This window comes from Syzygium oleosum, unplaced genomic scaffold, assembly GCF_021117445.2.
Source record: "Syzygium oleosum isolate NSW1041296 unplaced genomic scaffold, Sole_v2.1 Sole_v2.05, whole genome shotgun sequence".
In the NCBI taxonomy this organism is placed as follows: domain Eukaryota; kingdom Viridiplantae; phylum Streptophyta; class Magnoliopsida; order Myrtales; family Myrtaceae; genus Syzygium; species Syzygium oleosum.
This window is the reverse complement of record NW_026607489.1, coordinates 9,106,381-9,125,715: the sequence shown is the minus strand read 5'-3', so window position 1 is coordinate 9,125,715 and position 19,335 is coordinate 9,106,381. Positions and strand designations below refer to the sequence as shown.

The 19,335-nt window shown below is 42.6% G+C and overlaps 3 protein-coding genes across 4 annotated transcripts; all 3 read left to right on the top strand.

Moving 5' to 3' along the window:
* Positions 1-1,094: 1,094 nt before the first annotated feature.
* Positions 1,095-4,687, top strand: LOC115681604 (uncharacterized). 2 transcript variants are annotated; one of them, XM_056311571.1, is made up of 3 exons: positions 1,095-1,357; positions 1,578-1,599; positions 4,114-4,687. In XM_056311571.1, the coding sequence occupies exons 1-3, from the start codon at positions 1,225-1,227 to the stop codon at positions 4,454-4,456; spliced, it is 498 nt and encodes a 165-aa protein (XP_056167546.1). In that variant the 5' UTR covers positions 1,095-1,224; the 3' UTR covers positions 4,457-4,687. The 2 variants fall into 2 exon arrangements, with proteins under 2 accessions (XP_056167546.1, XP_056167545.1); XM_056311570.1 differs by lacking the exon at positions 1,578-1,599 and having other exon boundaries at positions 1,180-1,363; positions 4,111-4,687.
* A 1,118-nt stretch (positions 4,688-5,805) lies between these two features.
* Positions 5,806-6,997, top strand: LOC115681603 (ATP synthase delta chain, chloroplastic). Its single transcript, XM_030605593.2, has one exon. It carries the CDS (start codon positions 5,972-5,974, stop codon positions 6,701-6,703), a length of 732 nt encoding a protein of 243 aa, XP_030461453.2. The 5' UTR covers positions 5,806-5,971; the 3' UTR covers positions 6,704-6,997.
* A 6,077-nt stretch (positions 6,998-13,074) lies between these two features.
* On the top strand, positions 13,075-16,830 carry LOC115668431 (uncharacterized). The gene is made up of 7 exons (XM_056311688.1): positions 13,075-13,206; positions 13,297-13,479; positions 13,823-13,955; positions 14,109-14,212; positions 15,073-15,244; positions 15,336-15,476; positions 15,563-16,830. The coding sequence occupies exons 2-7, from the start codon at positions 13,430-13,432 to the stop codon at positions 16,571-16,573; spliced, it is 1,611 nt and encodes a 536-aa protein (XP_056167663.1). The 5' UTR covers positions 13,075-13,206; positions 13,297-13,429; the 3' UTR covers positions 16,574-16,830.
* Positions 16,831-19,335: the final 2,505 nt, after the last annotated feature.

Genomic DNA, 19,335 nt, shown 5'->3' with positions numbered 1-19,335 from the left:
TTTTCTTCTTTTTCAATAATAACTATCGATCTATTATTTTTTTCTTCTTTTTACAGTATATTCAACTTTGTCTCGCGTGCTTAATACTAGGTTATATATCCAAAGGCAAAAAACACCCCTTTTTCGTTTCGCCCTTGAAATTTTCCACCACAATTATTTACTTATTACTCTAATAATGCAACGGGACTTAGTTAAAAGAGAAAAAAGAAACCGTAATATTCGCCCGGGAAAAAGGATAAAATGATAAAAGCAATGAGTAAATTACCTACTTTCCACTAAAAAGTGCATCCGACGGAACTCCTTAATAATGTCCTCACGGCGCAATATTTAATTTTCGTTTGCCAAAATTTTCGAATAAACGATTTCTTCAATTACCGAAGAAATAGCGAGACATTTACTGGGTGCTCGCTTTCTCGAATAAATCCTTTCACATGGTGCTAAAAAGAACAAAATCAAAGTAAATTCGTCACGACATTGCATGAAGGAATCCAAAATAATCACCGTGTGCACGAAAGCCAGTCATTATTATCATTTTCGTTATTGAGGAGCGGCCATTCGAAGCGGGAAGATACGATTGGCCAGCAGCACGATCAATCAACCCTCCGCCCCACCACCATCGTACGGTGGAACTCTTTCTCCTTCCCCTGTTCCCGCGCCCAGAGAATCATCTCTCTCTCTCTAGACTCTCGCGCTATCGCTTCCTCTTCCACCCTTTTCAATCGTTATTATTATTATTTTTGTTTATTTTCAATTTAATATAAGGAAAAAACCGAAATTGAAATATCCTCCCACTTGTTGCTGCTGCAACTCACTTTGATCACTACTGGAGTTCCGCAAGTTTCACAGGAGCTCGCTTCCTTCCTCCCGCAAAGATCCTCTTCTTTCCACGACGCGTTGAATCGAATCCCAGCAAGCCGCCCCCGTTCGAATTGAGGGGATCGCCAGCGTAAGTCCCCAGATCTCAGTCTCCGGTTCTTCGTTTCCCTCCCTTGGTGAATCCCCGATGTTGGGCGTTCGATCTTTTTCCGAATTTGGGATTGGGAATTTTTCAGCTCGGTTTCTCGGGGGCGTTTTCGGTTCTTGTTCGAGGGACCGCGCAATGCTGTCGTTTCCTACGTCTGTATTGGGTCACCGTCGATGGTTTCGGTTTCTTTCTTCTTTCTTCTTCTTTTTTTTTTTTTTTTATGGTAAGTGTTTGGGTTCCGAGGTGTTGTCCCAGGGTCGATGCCGTGTTGGGTGTTCGATCTTTTCCGAAATTGGGATTGGAATCTCAGCATGGTTTCTTGGGTTTTCGGTTCTTGTTCGAGAGACCGCGCAATGCCGTCGTTTCCACGTCTGTATTGGGTTACCGTCGATGGTTTCGGTTTCTTTCTTCTTTCTTCTTTCTTGTCTTTTTTTTTTTTTATGGTAAGTGTTTGGGTTCCGAGGTGTTGTCCCAGGGTCGATGCCGTGTTGGGTGTTCGATCTTTTCCGAAATTGGGATTGGAATCTCACCATGGTTTCTTGGGTTTTCGGTTCTTGTTCGAGAGACCGCGCAATGCCATCGTTTCCATGTCTGTGTTGGGTTACCGTCGAAGGTTTCGGTTTTTCTTTTTTATGGTAAGTGTTTGAATTCCAAGGTTTTGTGCGAGGTCGATGCTGTGTTTTTTTCCCGTGTTGTCGGGGATGCTGATTACAAGCATCATGGGGCATTACGGGTTGTTCGCAAGACTTGTTCTTAATTCGTACCGGAGGGTTGTGGACGCTAGCATACCATCCCAACCCAATGGTTTTTCCTTAATTTTGCTACTGTCTGATTATCTCAGTCCGTGAAGTTGGTAAAGATTTGAGCAAAATACTGAATGGTATGAGAGGCCATTTGTGCTCCCAACTGGCTCTTGAAGGCTAAATAGAGGATTAGATTACAATGCCGGCATACTTCGGAGGATGAACCCATTACCTGTAATTTTGAGATTGCAATGTAAGAGTAAGATACTGATAAATTTCATGGGAGGCCTTGTGGCTGGGCAGTGTCCTTGAACTGCATCTATCTTAGGGAAGGGCTACCTGGAGGCTACATTAGAATTACTGGTAGACTTTGAAAGAGGGAAGACGACTAGATTAGGGTGGAACGTTTGAGTGCATTGATAAGATCTTGCGCTCTCTCATCCTCATGACCAGTTTTTAGTGGTGACTTCTCCCAAGACTCGTTTCAGATTGGGTGAATTTCCGGTGCATAACATAAATTGTTTTGGATATCCATGATTTGGAAAGCACTAGTCTGAACCTCAAGCCATAAATCAACGGATATGTTTGCTTATGCCTATTGGGAAAGGGATAGTGTTTGTAGCTTTTGCTTGGCTGGCTTTCTTTTGGCTTTATGGAACTGAGGTTTGTGCCTAATGTTAGGGTGTTTGTATTGGCTTTTATCCTAATAATGTCCTCATGTGTAAGCAGATGATATCACCAAAATTTGATACGCCTAATACTGTTGGAGTAAACTGTGCCGACTTTTAGAGGGTTCCAACTTTTCAGTGTTAGTTCCGATCAACAATCTGCCAACCAACAAAAGCAAAAGCTTAGAAGAAGTTGAAGGGACATGGACAACCAGCAGCCCACTGGGCTTTCTTTTTGATAACTCAAATGTTGAAACTTTACCAGGTTGTGTTTGCGATAGATTACTTCTGTCAAGCAACAGGGAAAAGATAAAAACACAGGATGCTGGTGCTGTTTAGATTATTTGACGTTAGTTGTGTAACCTCTATAGATTTTGTTTGTATTGGCAATAAGCTCTTCATATAGTAGGTTCTTATTAATTCACCGTTTCTTGGTATGCAATACTTGGTGGAGTTCAATGAGCATTACGTTATTGAAGTACTACTTATCTAGCCTATTGAGGTAAGATGTTTTATTGTAGATTTCCTCTTCGAGATAATCAAGGTTTCCAGTTCTGTCAACTAATTGAAACCATAGGGCCGTTTGCCTTGTCCATTTCAGTTCTTCTTGTCATCCTTCTCTGTTTGATGCTTGAGTTGTCTGATCCTCAGGGTCTGGGTTCGCTGTTTGGGTGGGGTTGTTACATGTAATGTGCATTCCGAGGTAGGACATTCTATTGGATAGAAGTAAGATCTGGAGGTACTGTTTCTGTGAACAGTACCATTGGACAGTAGGGGGTAAATATTTGATGGATCAAGTCTGAGGGTTCATCAAAGTGTTTGGATAAGGTTGCTTGAAGGTATCTGAGATGGAGTAAGGTGATTTTGAGGAATAAAAGTTAAAAATCTTTAGGCTCACCCCGAAAGCTTTGTAATGTGTAAGGATTTTTCTCTGCCTCACAGTAATGTCGTTGGACTGTATGATCTCAAAATTAGTTTCCTCACGTGTGCATAATTTGCGATGTTGGTCTGCCTCCGGTCCAGATTCTCATCTTGTATTTTGCACGTTGATAATATCATCATCAACATGGCATTACTTGAGGAAGTCTATTTAGTTGAGTTAATTTTTCAAGCAATTGGAATTTTTATCTTAAATGATGCATGATGCAGACTAGCCTAGATTATATTAGTTCTTCTTAAATGCAACATGTTGCAGTTCTTGGATCTTCAACTTTTACTCAGACCAAATAATACTTCAGCGACCAAGGGGGTCAGTCATTAAATCTTTTGAATGAAATCAATGAAGACATTCATAGATGTCCAAATGAGGTAGAGGGAACAGTATTAACAATGCTCAATGTGACTACTTTAATAGGCATCGCAAGTATGCAGGAATTCAACCTTTTCACACAAGACATGATAAGATGGAACTCCAAATATCGTTTGTAGGATATGAAGAGAAGCTTTTGCTTCTAAGCATAATGCCTTAACCTTTTGACATTTCATATTTCACGAACATCTGCTTGTTAGTCTTTCATTATTTTCTGTCCTCTTCTTGCTTCTAATCATAATGTCTCAACTTTTTAACATCTCGTATCCTTCAATCTGCTTGTTAGTCTTTCATTTTCTGTGCTCTCTCTCTCTCTTTCCCTCTCTCTGTGTGTTTCTGTGTGCAAAAGAGTGATTTGTTTTTCTGCTATATATGCACGGATCTTTTATTGGTATATTCTCGTATCTTGACTTCTTACAACTTCAGCAGTTATTTTTCCAGGTTTTTGGTACGGCTGCAACTTCCAAGTATGAGTCTGGCATGCCTTGTGTGCCACGGTGCTGAAAGTCCATCACATTCTTTTAGGAGTTATTCTGTTTCTAGTTCAGAAAATGACGGAAGGTGCTCCGCGATCGCCAACTGCTTGGCCATGAAGCCATCTCTTCCTTTGCCTCCAACAAGATCTGCCATATCGACATCTAAAGTGACACCGCAGCCAAATATGCCTGCTGGAATTACTGGTACACCACGGCTTGTACGGAGTCATGCCGTTAGAAGGGATATTGTGAGGGACTGGAACTTCGATGAGGTCGTGACTAGGATGGAACGCTAGCCACTTCGCGTCAAAGTCAGGATAGCAGGTGCTCTTTATCTTGGAACTGTGTTATACTAGTTTTCCACGTAGATTAGCTATGGATAACTGTGAGTTTTCTGTGGGAAGGGTCTTCAGAATTGCTAGTTGTAACGTTGTGACAGAAGTAAATGCCCAACTTTATCTACATATCTAGGCTTTTCTGTCTGGATAGGTTTAATTGTGATTAATAGTATTCATATTTTCCGAAAATTGCTTCTGTATATATCTTGGAGTAGTTGCAGGCGAGTAATTGTCATTGGGCGATGGACTACTCGTCCCGCGAGTATGGCAGTTTTCAAGCTAATGACGCCTAAGGATTTGCCTTTTGTACTGTATGTATTCATGAACTTGCTCTAATTGACCAATTGAAAGTTCAAGATGACAAATACACATTGAACAAAATCTTATAGACTAGCAGTGTCAATCATCCCTAAAAGTTCCCCTGGCTGCTTCAGAGCAGTTCTTTGTGAATTCTATGCGTATGTGTGCACGCGCAAGTGTGCTTTTTTCGGATTCAAAATGGGGTCGGGACATCTGTCGGACTGTATAGCTGTGTTACTGGGGACTCAAATTCTCCAAGCTTCTTTAGTCAAGAATTTGCCTACTCTGTCCGAATTTTCTCCTCCGATTCAGATGGTATTGGACTGGTAACTTTACTTGAGGATGTCTGTGGTTGATTGACAGTTCTTGGCATTGACTATTAAGTGCAACCATAAATCCCCGAGGACTGTTAGTCTCTAGGAAAAGGTACTAGGTACAAAATGCGCCTGAAAATTTGACTGGTCGCTTCAATGCGCCTGAATGTTCCGAGAATCCATCATCGCGTGTCAAAAGACATGTTACTTCCTCGTTGATGGTTAACTGATCGAGCTCCCTTTCTCTCCTCTCGAGTTACTCTCCCCGACCCGAATCCTCGGCGGCGTTTTAGCCATGAGGATCGTCACCGAGGTTTGAACCATGAGTGCCAGGGTTGCTCAAACAAGACCGCATTTTTAGGCCCGTCCCCCCTTTCATTCACGCTCTCCATTTCCTTGAGGACTTAAGAGGAGCCAGAGGGAGAACAGACACTTGCGCTGAAATAAGCGCACGCCATATCAGCAGTTGACGCCTGCAAATCACCGAATATTTTCTCTCAGACTTTTGCCAAAGCCAATTCGGAACGCGGGATAAACAAACGAATGACAACTACACAAAGGAAAAATGATAGACATACATACATACATACTACACACATATACATATATGAAAAAAGAAAATGGAAAATCCACGTGGCAACTCCTTATCCCACGTAGACAAAATTGGCTCTCCCTCTTGCTCCTCCACCAGATACCACAGAAGAAGAAGAAGATAAGATGAATTCGATTCGCTCGTTCTCTCCCTCAAAGCCCGAATCCAATCCACTCCCACCTTCCTCGTCGTCTCCATCTCCATCTCCATCTCCTCCTTCCGCCCAAATCGCTCTCTCTTTCGCTCTCTCCAGAGCAGCAGACGATAATGGCGGCCCTGCAACAGATACCCATCTCTCTCCAGCCCAAAATCCCCTCCCCAAAAGCCCAATTCCTCCATAAACCCTCCACCCTCTCCTTCTCCGCCACCTTCCCCTCCCTCAGGCTCGCCTCCGCCCACACCCGCCTCCGCAACCCCGCCGCCGGCGCCCGGATGTCCGCCACGGCGGCCGGGAGCTACGCGGCGGCCCTCGCCGACGTGGCCAAGTCGAACGGCACCCTGGACGCCACGAGCGCCGACGTGGAGAAGATCGACAAGATGTTCTCCGACGAGGGGGTGTTCAAGTTCTTCTCGAACCCGACGGTGGACCTGGAGAAGAAGCGCGGGTTGGTGGACGAGATCTCGGCCTCGTCGGCGCTGCAGCCGCACACGGCCAACTTCCTGAACATCCTGATCGAGGCGAAGCGGACCGACCTGATCAAGGACATCGTGAAGGAGTTCGAGATGGTGTACAACCGGCTGACGGACACGGAGCTGGCGACGGTGAGCTCGGTGGTGAAGCTGGAGCCGCAGCACCTGGCCCAGATCGCGAAGCAGGTGCAGAAGCTGACGGGGGCCAAGAACGTGCGGATCAAGACGGCCATCGACCCGACCCTCGTCGCCGGCTTCACCATCCGGTACGGCAACGCCGGGTCGAAGCTGATCGACATGAGCGTGAAGAAGCAGCTCGAGGACATCGCCGCTCAGCTCGACTTGGGCGACATCCAGTTGACCGTATGATGACCGGCGACGGCGGCGGCGATGACTGGCGGCGACAGCCATGGTATTTTTCATTTTTCGAATTTTTTTTTTCACGTTTCTTATATAATTTTTCGTGGAATTTTCTTTTTTGTTTTTTTCCCGATTTCTGGGTTTCGATTTTTAATTTCTTATGTACGTGACTGATGTTTGGAAAATGGAAATGGGTGCGCTAAATGGTCCGAACGGACAAAGAGCTTATTAAAACACCCATCCATGTCGATATATAATGTTGTTATAGTTATTTAAATGGAGGAGGAGATTATAAGTTTTGGATTTCGCGGGCCCTTTTCCGTTTTATAGCTCTAATTGTCCGCCGGGGGTGAGTACCGGGTCCGGCCTGACTCGGGAATTGGACCGAACTGGCTTAGACCGACCAGTTTGAGGCCGGTTATGGTGAGAACCGGTTTGGTTTCTAGTTTCGAGAACCTCTTTTCAATTTCAAAGCCCCAAACTAAAAGCTAACGGAGGGTAAATTTATCACGGATGTATCAATTTTGACGTAAATTTATCATAGATATATCGGTTTTGGATTTTTCGTGATATTAACCCTTAAAATTTAGGCCAACTAGTATCTAAGCATTGGTGCAAGAAAGATGGAGAAATAATGAAGTGGTTTCTTGTGCTTGTCATTCGAATTTTAAAATGCTCTTATAGTTCAAAACAACCTCGAAACTTTTACAAAGTCTCTATTGTTCATCTCTGGACCGTTTTTCGCGACGAATAACCCCACCGAGGATTTCGAATCATGTTTTTCTTTTGTCAGATCGAATCAGGTTGGCTAGAAAGCGGTTTGATGACCCCTCTTTTGCTTATGAATATATTGTACCTCTCAAACGAGGCTCACAAAATCCTTCAATGAGTCGAGGAATCCAAGTAATTATCCAAATGGCGGAAAGAATCGAACCAAAGTTGCTCTCAAAACATGAAAAAAAAATATCAAAAGTGTCAATTTTCGTATGATGCCCGGTTGAGGGTCATGACTAATTTTCCGATCACTTGAGTGTCATATAACTTTTCAATCGATTACTCAAGTATCATTATAAAACGTTTACCACAAGTGCCATGTCACGTCGAATTTTCGGCACTTGAAAAGGTTACGACACTCAAGTGATCAATTAAAAATTATGACGTTCAAATGAGCATTTTTTTATAAATAATAATATTTTAATGATCGAAAAAAAAGTTGTAACACTTAGTACGAAAATTATTATTGCGCTTGTCATGTCCTGATTTAGATCAATTAGGTGGCATTCCAGTGGCTGCATTGGACAAAAGTCATCGGCAATTACTCAAAAAATGAATGGCGGAACTGCGTAGTCCACATGCTTATCGCCATCTAAGGGCCGTGGAGTCACGGCAAACTTGAGCTTTCTTGCAGAATTGACTCCATTCTAATTTCTGATATGTCCATTATCTTCATATCCACAATAGAATTATGTTCATGATATTGATACAACCACCTTTTCTTCTCGAGCACCTTTCATATATCTTAGTATGTGAATCGTTGCGTCTCGATGCATCGGCGAATCTATGAACTGGCTGACTGCACTTATTGGAAATGCCGTATTAGGGCGAGTACGAGTAAGATAATTCACTTTAGCAACTATTGGATGATGACCCACAACATCTTAAAATGACATCTGCTTGATTTGGGGCTAACTTCACATCTGGATCCGCAGGACTACCCATCGGTTGCGACCCGAGAATATCCATCTCTTGTTACCAATATGGTTATATATTTCCTCTGACGAAAACATATACCCTAATGAGAGAACGTTCGACCTTAATCCCTAGAAAATGTCTAACCAGCTCAAAATTCCTAGTCTGAAATTGGTCATGCGCATGTCTTTTTAATCCAAGCAAACACTATCTACACCATTTTCAGCAATAACAATGTCTATACAATATTATCCGCCATGAATGCTTCTAAGGTGTGAGGGGGTAGGATGGCTAATTGAGAGTGAGTCTTACTCGGGGATCGCTTCATGAGTCTTCTCTAATGTAACGTGGGACGTGGGGCATCGTATGTGATTCCGAAACAACATTTCTTGGATGAAAACATTCAAGAACATGGCCATCAGCAAAGGCCTCCACTTATTTTCTTCCGTGAGCGATAATTTACAAAGAGAATGGCAGAGGTGAAAGTGAGAATGTGCATAGGCCAAAGGCGGAGCAGAAGAGAAAAGGAGCACCGCACGAAGAGAGGTGAGGCGGTCGAGTTAATTGTAAACCGGTCTAGTTCAACTCGGGATAGAAATGTCGATTGATGTGTCGAATGTTTGTGGTATAGATTACCTAGCGGCCCATGCTTATACAACATAACATGCGAGAAATGGAAATCCCAAAAGCCACGGCACTAGCGAAATTTGCGGCACAAAGGTTTTTAATAACTCACACATATTTGGCCATGGTTAAGATGATATTGTATGCTCCCTTTTGGATGAAATAAAGACGGTTGTGTATGCTTTTCCATGGCGTCGAGGTGTGAAGAAGACGTCCTTTGGCGCCTTCGCTTGCCTAGTGTAAGAAAAATCCATGGCATAGTTCTTCTCTTTTATCAGAGGGAGAGATTTGGAGAAGGAGATGGAGGAAGAGGAAAGGGCTATCCAGGCCCATTTCGTCCCAAGACGGTCCGAGGTTCGTAAGCCTGATAGCAGAAGAACGTGTGTGTGTGGCTTAAAGGAAAGGTAATTTTTTAAATATTTTAATATTTCTTTCTTTTTTTCTTTTCTTTTTTCTTTTCCTCCTTCTTGGTCATAGCCTGCTCGGCCATGATCGATAAAATATTTTTTTATTAATAATATTTTTATTAAAAAGTATTTTTCTTTTTTTGGCCATGGCCTGAGTCGCGCCATGTTCGGTAAAATATTTTTATTAAAAATATATATTTTTATTTTTTGGCCATGGCCTAAAATATTTTTTTTATTAATAATTTTTTATTAAAAATATACATTTTTATTTTTTGGGCCATGGCGGTAAAATAATTTTTTTATTAAAATATTTTTATTAAAAATATATATTTTTTTTTTGCCATGGCCTGTCGCATGGTACTAAAATATTTTTTATTAAAATATTTTTATTAAAAATATATATTTTTCTTTTTTTTTGCCATGGCCGATCGGCCATGGCCTGTAAAATATTTTTTTATTAATAAATTTTTTTATTAATTTTTTTTTATTAAAAATATACATTTTTATTTTTTTTGGCCATGGCCGGTAAAATATTTTTTTATTAATAATATTTTTTATTAAAAATATATATTTTTTTTTTTTGCCATAGCCTGGTCATAGGCTATGGCGGTAAAATATTTTTTTATTAATAATATTTTTTATTAAAATATTTTTATTAAAAATATATTTTTTTCTTTTTATGGCCATGGCCGTCGCCGCCATGGCCGTAAAATATATTTTTATTAATAATATTTTTTATTAATAATATTTTATTCTCGTCGAGATCCGACGAGGCGGTCCTCGGTCCGGACATTAGAAGCTAAATTAAAAACCAAGAAAAGGAAGAAGAAAAAAATTGATTCTCAAAATTGTTCCAATCAAGAAAGCTCTACTTTTTTATTCTCGATTCTCGCTTCAAAATCGATTTCTGAAACAATTTTTGACAAAATTGTGCCCGGAATCAAAAAATTAAACAAACGCATTTTCGTTCCCAAACGATTCTAAGCAAAAGAAACGTAATCAAACACCTTGTTTGGCGAGTTGTCATGCGCAGCCTTCTTCTCTTTTATCAAAGGGAGAGATTTGGAGAAGGAGATGGAGGAAGAGGAAAGGGCTATCCAGGCCCATTTCGTCCCAAGACGGTCCGAGGTTCGTAAGCCTGACAGCAGAAGAACGTGTATGTGTGGCTTAAAGGAAAGGCAACATTATCCACGCCATTTTCTGCAACAACTTATGTCACGGCCGACGGACCATTGACTGCGGAATAGCCTATGCGGCGTTTGGTTAGCCGAGAGCACCAAGTCAGCTTTCCTTTTATATCCCTACTAGATTGTGCACGGAAAGCCAATCCCGCCTTCAGAGCTCCCCAGAGTTGTAGCCGTTCTATACAAATATCTCGATGCCACTTTTACGAACCCATTACTTCTATATCACTCACTTCTTGATCCTGATGACACCAAGCTTCACTCACAAGGATACTAGAGTACGGAAAAATTCGGTCCGTGACACATAGACCATGATTATACAACGCTTGCTAGACAAAGAGGACTGATAAAACACCGAATCATGCGAACCACTCTAAATCGTTTATACTTAAGATAATCGTCGTACCGTATTCGAAAAGATTGCTTCGGGCTATACAAGGGGTTTTTTTTTTTTTTCTGTCTTCTTTTGTTTTTCCACTTTGCATACCACGCTACGCTCTAACCTCGTCGAGACGTTCCGAGGTTCGGAGACGATTCATGTACTCTGGGATGAATCGGGTAGGCAACATTCCAAACTGCAGATGTTCTCGAAAACGATTTTGGTGGTGGAGTTGGCAGAGAAACATCAATTGAACCATAAATGGTTGAACCGTAAGAACTTGCAATTGCCTCCCTACCTAATTGAACCAACAAAATCACATGATTAAATGAAAACCCAAAAGCACAATTCGCCAGAAACATCCTAGAAACAAGTGCTTTTAAGCCCTTATCTACAATTAAAGTAGCAGAATCGTAAGAAATAACATTCCCATTATCTCGACGCGAAAGACTTACGCGATGTGGAATCGAGATGTGATGTCGTGCGCTTCGTAATCTAGCAAAAAATCGTTCCGACCCCAGATGAATCTGGCCGGGGGATCCCCCCGAAAGTAAAATTCATTTGGTACTTGGGAATAGTCCTAATCACCAAACGAGACTCGTTCAAGCGATAAGATCCATGATCCCAATTTCGCCCTGGCAAAGCCAAGGACAAGTTGATTTTCGGACAAGATCCCACGAAACTTACCGTGCATAACGCAATCACGTACCATTTGCCTTACCGCCGAATCAATTTTGCCAACCAAAGTTGCCGTCGCTTCGTGATTTCGTCGCCTACCCACTTCAAATTCTTCGAGAAATAATTTCTTTCGGGTTGCATTCCAAGCACGATGTGCTTATCTATCTAATCCACCTTGAGCATGAGAAATGTCCCTCTCCTTGAAGATCCAAAGACGAAGTGATAAATGAGGATTGTTCTTCGTGATTAGCTGCGCTCGCATTTGATGGCGGCAAAGCATTCAAAGATGTATCCTCACGGAAAATCCACTCCATGTGTAGTAAGTTCATTTATTATGTTGTTGAAACTTCCGAGTTCGGACTTCGACTCGTCGCTTGTTGTACCATTGTTTAGGTGCATTAGGGTCGATAAGTGGTTAACTTCCGGTGATTACCGCTCAATATGTGTGCTACGATGAGACATGTCGTGTTCCGCAAACGGGAGGGAGGTCACGAGGTTGAAATCGCTTGCGAGACCAGTGCATTTTCCTAGCTTTATGCGGATGAAATCTAGATCTCTACCATCTCGATCACACCGCCTCGATGGCTCGTGAACTTCGGATATACGAGACGAAATATTTTGTGACACCATTCTCATATATTCTAAAAGCTTAAACGATTAGATAAATTCGATATTTTAGTTCTTTAACATGTTCTCTCGAACCTCGCCTTGAATTAGGCCTAAGAGCGAACCAAGAAACAAGGTGCTTGGAGGAATTTAAGCACCGAATCTCCTAATACCCTTAAAAATTACGAGACAACTGACAACTCTCCCTAATCACGGGCAATCTGGCCTAGTACCAAGCATAAAAATACTTGCCTAGACCCACCCATGATTAAAAAAAAATTACCAAATTCGGTAATATTAAAAACGAGGCCGGGTGAGCTAGGGACGGACCAAGCGCAAGAAACGAATTACTCGTCCAGGCCCGTCCCACTTTACCCTTAGGACCGGTCGAGCTTCGGCGGGCTCAATAGGCCTACGAGCACATCATCACTCCTGCTACCGGCTACTCCAAAATATGGAACTTCAACCGATGCCGATCCGCTACGGCTCAATCCGGTCGAGCACGTTATTATGATGCCGAGTACCTTATGTAGATTAACACCACGTTGGCTCGTTATGACTCGAATCTGGCATTCTACGAAGCCGACTGGTGAGTATGCGATCCCTATAGTGGTCATGCCTAAGAGACAGAGCCAGATGCCTGTATAGAGATTTTTGTGTGGGACTTCCATAAATTAAATATACGTTAGAAACCATACCCACCTGCCCCATCGGGTAGAAAGTAAAACAAAACAGCCAAAATCTAACCAAGAGCAAGAGAGGGCGGCCAGATTGTCTTGTACAGCTTTTTCGCAGCGGCGCTGCGCTCCAATCATGGATCGAGTTCTCTAAGTCGCGCACGATCCGACGAAAGTCACCCCACACGAAGCCTTCAGACGCGGACCCTCCGGGGGGAACCTTCTCGCCTAAGGAAACTGGCGCCTGCGCGTCCATAAAGCGTGGCAGGTTTCGTTCCTTTCTTGTTCTGTCGTCACCCTTCTCTCTCCCCTCCCCCTCTCTCTCTCTTTATTTATTTGAATTGGTTCTTGTTTTTAGCGTCGGTTGACATCGCTTGATCCTGGGTATTCCGTAGAATAGCGGGCGGGCGGTCGGAGATTCTGGGCAGTTTGCTGCTGCGTGTCTCGGCCTGATTCTTTATCTGGGTCTGCAGTGATCTGGGCTTTCGACCATGTCGATGCTGGATGCCTTCTTCGCGAAGGGCTTCAAAGCCGCAAAATGGTAATTCGATCTTCTTTCGAGGTGGTTCAGATTTTGTCGTTTGGCGTTCGTGTGTCTGGTGTTTGTGAGCTATACGGCCTTCAGTCTTGTTTCTGTTTTCTCTTTTCGATTGGATGGGAATGTTTGTTCTTTCATTTGCTGGGAGACTTTGCGTTTAAGTGGGTCGATCGGGTTTGAGTTTCGGTTGATTTCGAAATTCGGATGCCGAGTCCTGTCTTCTTTTTCGGCTGAATTCCTCGTCTGCCCTCTATGCTGCCGAGTTTGAGGATTCTATCGATGCGGAGACCTGTGTTTGGTCAATTGATGCTTTATTAATGTTTGTACTTCGTGTTGTGTTTTGCAGTAAAACCCTTTTGAAATTGACCATTCCTCGGATAAAGTTGCTGAGGAACAGGAGGGAGATTCAGCTAAAGCAGATGCGCCGAGACATTGCGAAGCTGCTCGAAACCGGTCAAGAAGCTACTGCTCGTATTCGGGTATTTTCTTGTTTTGCTAAGCCCGCGACTTTCAGTTAGTAAACTCTTGATCTTAATTTTGGGATATGCCTGTTGTCTGCAGACGGAAAGATTTTGAAAGTTCCGTTCATACTCGAAATTTCATTTTTTTTTTCTCTATTCGTAATTTTTCAGGTGGAGCATATCATAAGAGAAGAGAAAATGATGGCAGCTCAAGAGATCCTAGAGCTCTTCTGTGAACTCATTTCTGTTCGCCTTCCAATCATCGAGGCACAGAGGTTGTGATGTTAATAAATTGTGCTCTTTTAGTATGTTGAGACTGATTAGAATGAGCGGCTAGCCTAGTAATCTCTAAACTATCTGTAGGAAGCTTCACTTATGGTTCAATCTTTTGCTGTGTGAAAGATGACATGTAGTGACAGTGAGGGATTCAAAGATACTATCTAAAGTCTAACCTTTAAGAAAGTATAGTCGATTGGCAAGAGTTCATGTAGTTGCCTAAGCTTAATGAAACTCCCTGTAGTTCGGCTTGGTCATTCCTCACCTCATGCGTAGCTTGATGTGTAAGGGTGTGATGGCAATGGTTCACTAAGTTAGAAAGTTCAGTTAGCTAACTGGAAGGCTAGAATCAAAGTGTGTATTGCTCATTAGTAGTTCTCCAATTGAACAATGTGCCAGTAGGATGTTTTTCGATTTGGCTTCTGCTTGTCCCTTTTTCCCTTTATATCTAAAGCCCCCCTCCACGCAACCCCCCCCGGGTTCAAAGGAAAAAAAAAAAAACAAAAAACAAAAGGCTATGTTACATGAGATATGTGTATGGCCAGTATAGAATTTGATTATTGATCATTTACTACTTGAATTGAATGGAAAACTCGTGCTTCGAGTCCCAAAACTCAGTATATTTTTGCTTTGGTCTTTCGTGGTTTTAGTTGGTGGTTCACTATTAACTTTGGATCTTGTGAGTGCATTTTCATTAGCCTGGAAGTCAAATTTTTGAATTAGCCTTTACACTTTCTTGTAGCTTGTTCCATAACTTGCCATGCAGTAGTGTTAGAAGTAGCATCTATGGGCGTACCTGATCTTTTTCTCTTTTTGGCCAATAGGCCTTAACTGATCTTTGAATTTGGTCTTTTTATAGGGAATGTCCTATTGACCTCAAAGAAGCAATATCCAGTGTGTGCTTCGCTGCCCCTCGATGTGCCGATCTACCCGAGCTGCTACAGGTTCAGATGTTATTTGCATCGAAGTATGGGAAAGAATTTGTAGCAGCTGCTGCTGAACTCATGCCAGATTGTGGTGTTAATCGACAGGTTCTTTAAATCTCCAGTTTATTTTGTTAACTTAGAAGAATCTGTAGCTTTTTCAGCTGGTTAATCTCAAAATGCATATCTTTTACTGCAGATAATTGAGCTGCTATCAGTTCGAGCCCCTTCCCCTGAAGCCAAACTAAAGCTTCTTAAAGAAATTGCTGAAGAGCATGAGTTAGATTGGGACCCTGCTGCCTCAGAATCTGAGCTTTTCAAATCCCATGAAGATTTGCTGGTGAATAGCGGTCTTCCATTTTTCGTTTTTTTCCTGGCATTGCTTATATTAGCTTGATCATCTCATATGTAACCTCTCTATTGCAGAATGGATCCACACAGTTTGGAAGTGGATCTAAATTACCCCTGCCTAAAGAGAAGCATGATGATTCGCTGTACTCAACACCAGATCATGCCCTCAATGAACAGCCCGATTCTGATACAGGCTTTGATTCATTGGACTTTCCTGAGGTTCCCAAGGTTTCAGTATGGCCAAATTCAAATGCGGCCTCAGCACCCGAGATTATTCCACCCAATCCAGTTGCTGCGAGCCCTACCGACGACAGAGTTGGTGATGAATCTTCACAGCTCTCTGGAACTGTGGAAACTTTGTCCCTTCAAAAGCATGTGGATCCCGAGGAAGTAGTGGAGGAGCATCTTATAGACCGCAAAGACGAAACTGCTAACGGTTCTGTTGATGTGAAGGAAGATAAACAGTTCCTGCCATTTATTTCTCCCCCATCACTTTCATCCGCATCCTTCTCTGCAAGAGAAAGTGCTCCTCCATCCTCTCTTCGAAGGACAAAGAGCAACTCACAGGATGTGGATTTACAAGACGTGCTTGCTGCTGCTCAAGCTGCTGCTGAAAGTGCTGAGCGTGCAGCAGCTGCTGCCCGTTCTGCAGCTAGTCTTGCACAAGTCAGAATCACTGAGATCACCAGGAAAAAATCGGCAGTCCTGGATGATTCTGATAACCCATTTTATGCTGCCACACCTGAGTCTGCTAATGCTCCAACTCCTGAACTTGAGCATATAAGGTCTTTGGAGAATTCTGGTCAGCGCTTCGATTCATTGGATGACCAAGTGATTCATAAAGACCTGGAGGAGTCCGGTGTGTCAAATCAGCCACCGCCTGAGGAGGTTAAGTTTGATACCGAGTCATTAGTGTCCAGTCACAAGGTGCACGAGTATAACTCTGAATATCACCAGCCTGAGAGATCCACCTCGATGGACGAACCATATTTTTCTTACCCAAACTTGTTCTCGTCGAAGAGCATCGATGTGGGATCTGGTTCCCATTCAGTCAAAGATAATTTGCGGCCCAACTATGATCCATGAGTGAAGTCGTGTTTAAAAAGTTTGGTGAGACATAACTCTATGCTACTGTGTTGAGTTCACTCGTTGTTGCATATTCTTTCATGGTTTAGCGTTCATCGGTCTCTTGTATAGGGAGGTATTTGAGGATTGTCTAAATTTTTGCTGTATGATGATAAGTGCTCCTTTAAACTCATCCATGCAGACTGCCAAACGGAGTGTATCGTTCTATTTTGGATCCATATGGATAGATTAATGTATTGTAACTATGTTACTGCTTACTGGACATAGAATCATGCTTCTTCTACCTGAGTTTATAACTATGGATAGATTAATGTATTATAACTAGTTGTCTTCTGACAGTTAGTACTCTACATACCATGGCTAAAACTACATTGCATCCTGTGAAGAAAGGAGCTGCTCTTTTCTATGTTGATTTGTATAATGCAGATAATGGAGCATTTCATCCTGAAGCGTCTTTTGATTTGTTGAATGACCAAATTTTTGCTAGTCCTATCTTAGTGTCATGGCTAAAACTACATTGCATCTAATACTTGTGAAAGGCCTTTATTGGTGTTACCAATACTTAGCTCCCCAGGTTTGTTTTTTTTTTTAGGGAAAAGACTACCAAAAACTCTAAACTATGCCACCTGTGACACATTTACCCTGAACTTTTTTTTGTGACACCAAAAACCCAAAACTATGCTATTTGTGACACATTTACCCCAATGTACTTTAGTCCATTGGCATTTTCGTCTTTTTTGCTTTTTCTTTTTTTCTTCCTTTCCGGCGAGGGTGGCTCTCGCCGGCGTTGGGCGAGGGCCGCCCTCGCTCGCCCAGGCGAGGCGACCCTCGCCCGACTCAGGCGAGGGCGGTCCTCACCGGATCTGGCGAGGGCGACCCTCGCCGGCGTCGGGCGAGGGTCGCCTCGCTCGACAAGGGTCGCCTCGCCCGGGCGAGCGAGGGCAACCCTCGCCCGACGCCAGCGAGGGTAGCCCTCGCCAGATCCGGCGAGGGCCGCCCTCGCCCGACCCCGGCGAGGGCCACCCTCGCCGGAAAGGGAAAAAAAAGAAGTAAAAAAGACAAAAATGCCCATAGACTGAAGTACATTGGGGTAAATGTGTCACAAATAGCATAGTTTGGGGTTTTGGGTGTCACAAAAAAAAGTTCAGGGTAAATGTATCACAGGTGACATAGTTTGGGGCTTTTGGTGGTCTTTTTCATTTCTTTTTAAGGGTATTTTCGTTTCATCTCATTTTTGTAAAAGAAGCAACGAAAGCAGACTACTCTGATGCAGTCTCTTATTCAGCTCACTTGACGTCAGGCGAGTCGCCGTGTGCGGAAAGAACTAAAGAAAATTGACCAGTATGTGGTTGTGTTTGGCCAAAAGGAAGAGAAAGGAATGAAAAAGAAAGAGAAATGAACTGGTTGGTGTAGTGTGTCTGGAAGAAAGCTTCTGCTTCTTGCATCCGTTATTTGGTGGTGGTGTTCACCATATCTCATCTACGATCGGCTATTCTTCTTATTTTCTGGGCATACTTTAAGGTTATTATTCATATAGATTTCTGGTTCCTAAAATTTTGCCAGTTACTTTGCAACTTAAACTCACATTCTTCCGAGGAACATCCTATAGCAGGAGTACTTGACGATAATGATTGATTTAAGTCATGTTTATTTAATTCGTTGGGACTCTTTGATTGCTAGTACTGTTTTGCTCTAAGCTGTTCTCCTTGATTTATGATTGCACAAGCTCGGTTCATGCTTCATCGCGTGCATGCGCAAGCCTGATTCATGCATTACCGCTTTAATTGGTACTATTTTTCCCCTCTTCAGTTTTGCTTACCTGACTTCTTTTGCATATTTGACGACCCACGTGTCCCAGTAGCATTGTACATAGAACTTAAAAAGTTGGCGGTCCATTGTAACCATCCTAAATTTGCTCATCTAAAATGTCATCCTAGAAGCCCAGAATCGGATTACACGATCTTCTCCTGGTGTCATTAGAGAACCAGAGGGGTTATACCACTTGCCAGCTGGTTCAACAAGTAGTTGGAAGAAAGTTTCATTCAAAGCTTAAAAACTTGATACTGGTTTTACTTAACCATATGACAGCACGAAAGTTCATACCTTTTGCCTAAGTAACTAAGGGGTACAGTCGACCGCAGTTCAAGAAATCAAATCCATTTAGGTGTAATGACATTTCTTCATCCCCATGAGATATATAAATTTGTACGACAATCCACACTTTAGACCTGTAGATAGTGTTGGCATGGGATGATATCGTGCTAAATCGTGGCCGGCGACATTCTAGAATTGAGGAAGCCGCTTTACCCAGAGAAGGTAAATTGACGGTTTCTGAAATGTTTCTCGAGCAGTTCCTTAATGATCACAACACTTCGCTTCCTCCGAGAAGGAACATAAAAAGTGCAGAGATCATCGAAGAAAAGCTCAGGAAAACATCTTAGAGGAAGGGAAAGGCTTATTCCAACGGGGGACCTCCTCTGATCCATACGCCAAAATTAAGCTTAAGAAGCTATCGATTTTCCAAATCCAAGTTAGGCAACTTTGCCAACCACGTTCGACCACGGGATATCATACAACACCAAAAACATTGCTTCCAAGTACAGAATAGGACCACCTCCCTTCCTCCCTCCCTTAGGACCACCTCCCTCTTGCTTACTACGTCATCCCCAACCATGAAAATATAGGAGTTTGACTAATCTCCCAAATGGCAAAACTGATCGTGTAGATCACAATCATATCAGCAGCAGATGAGATGATGCAAA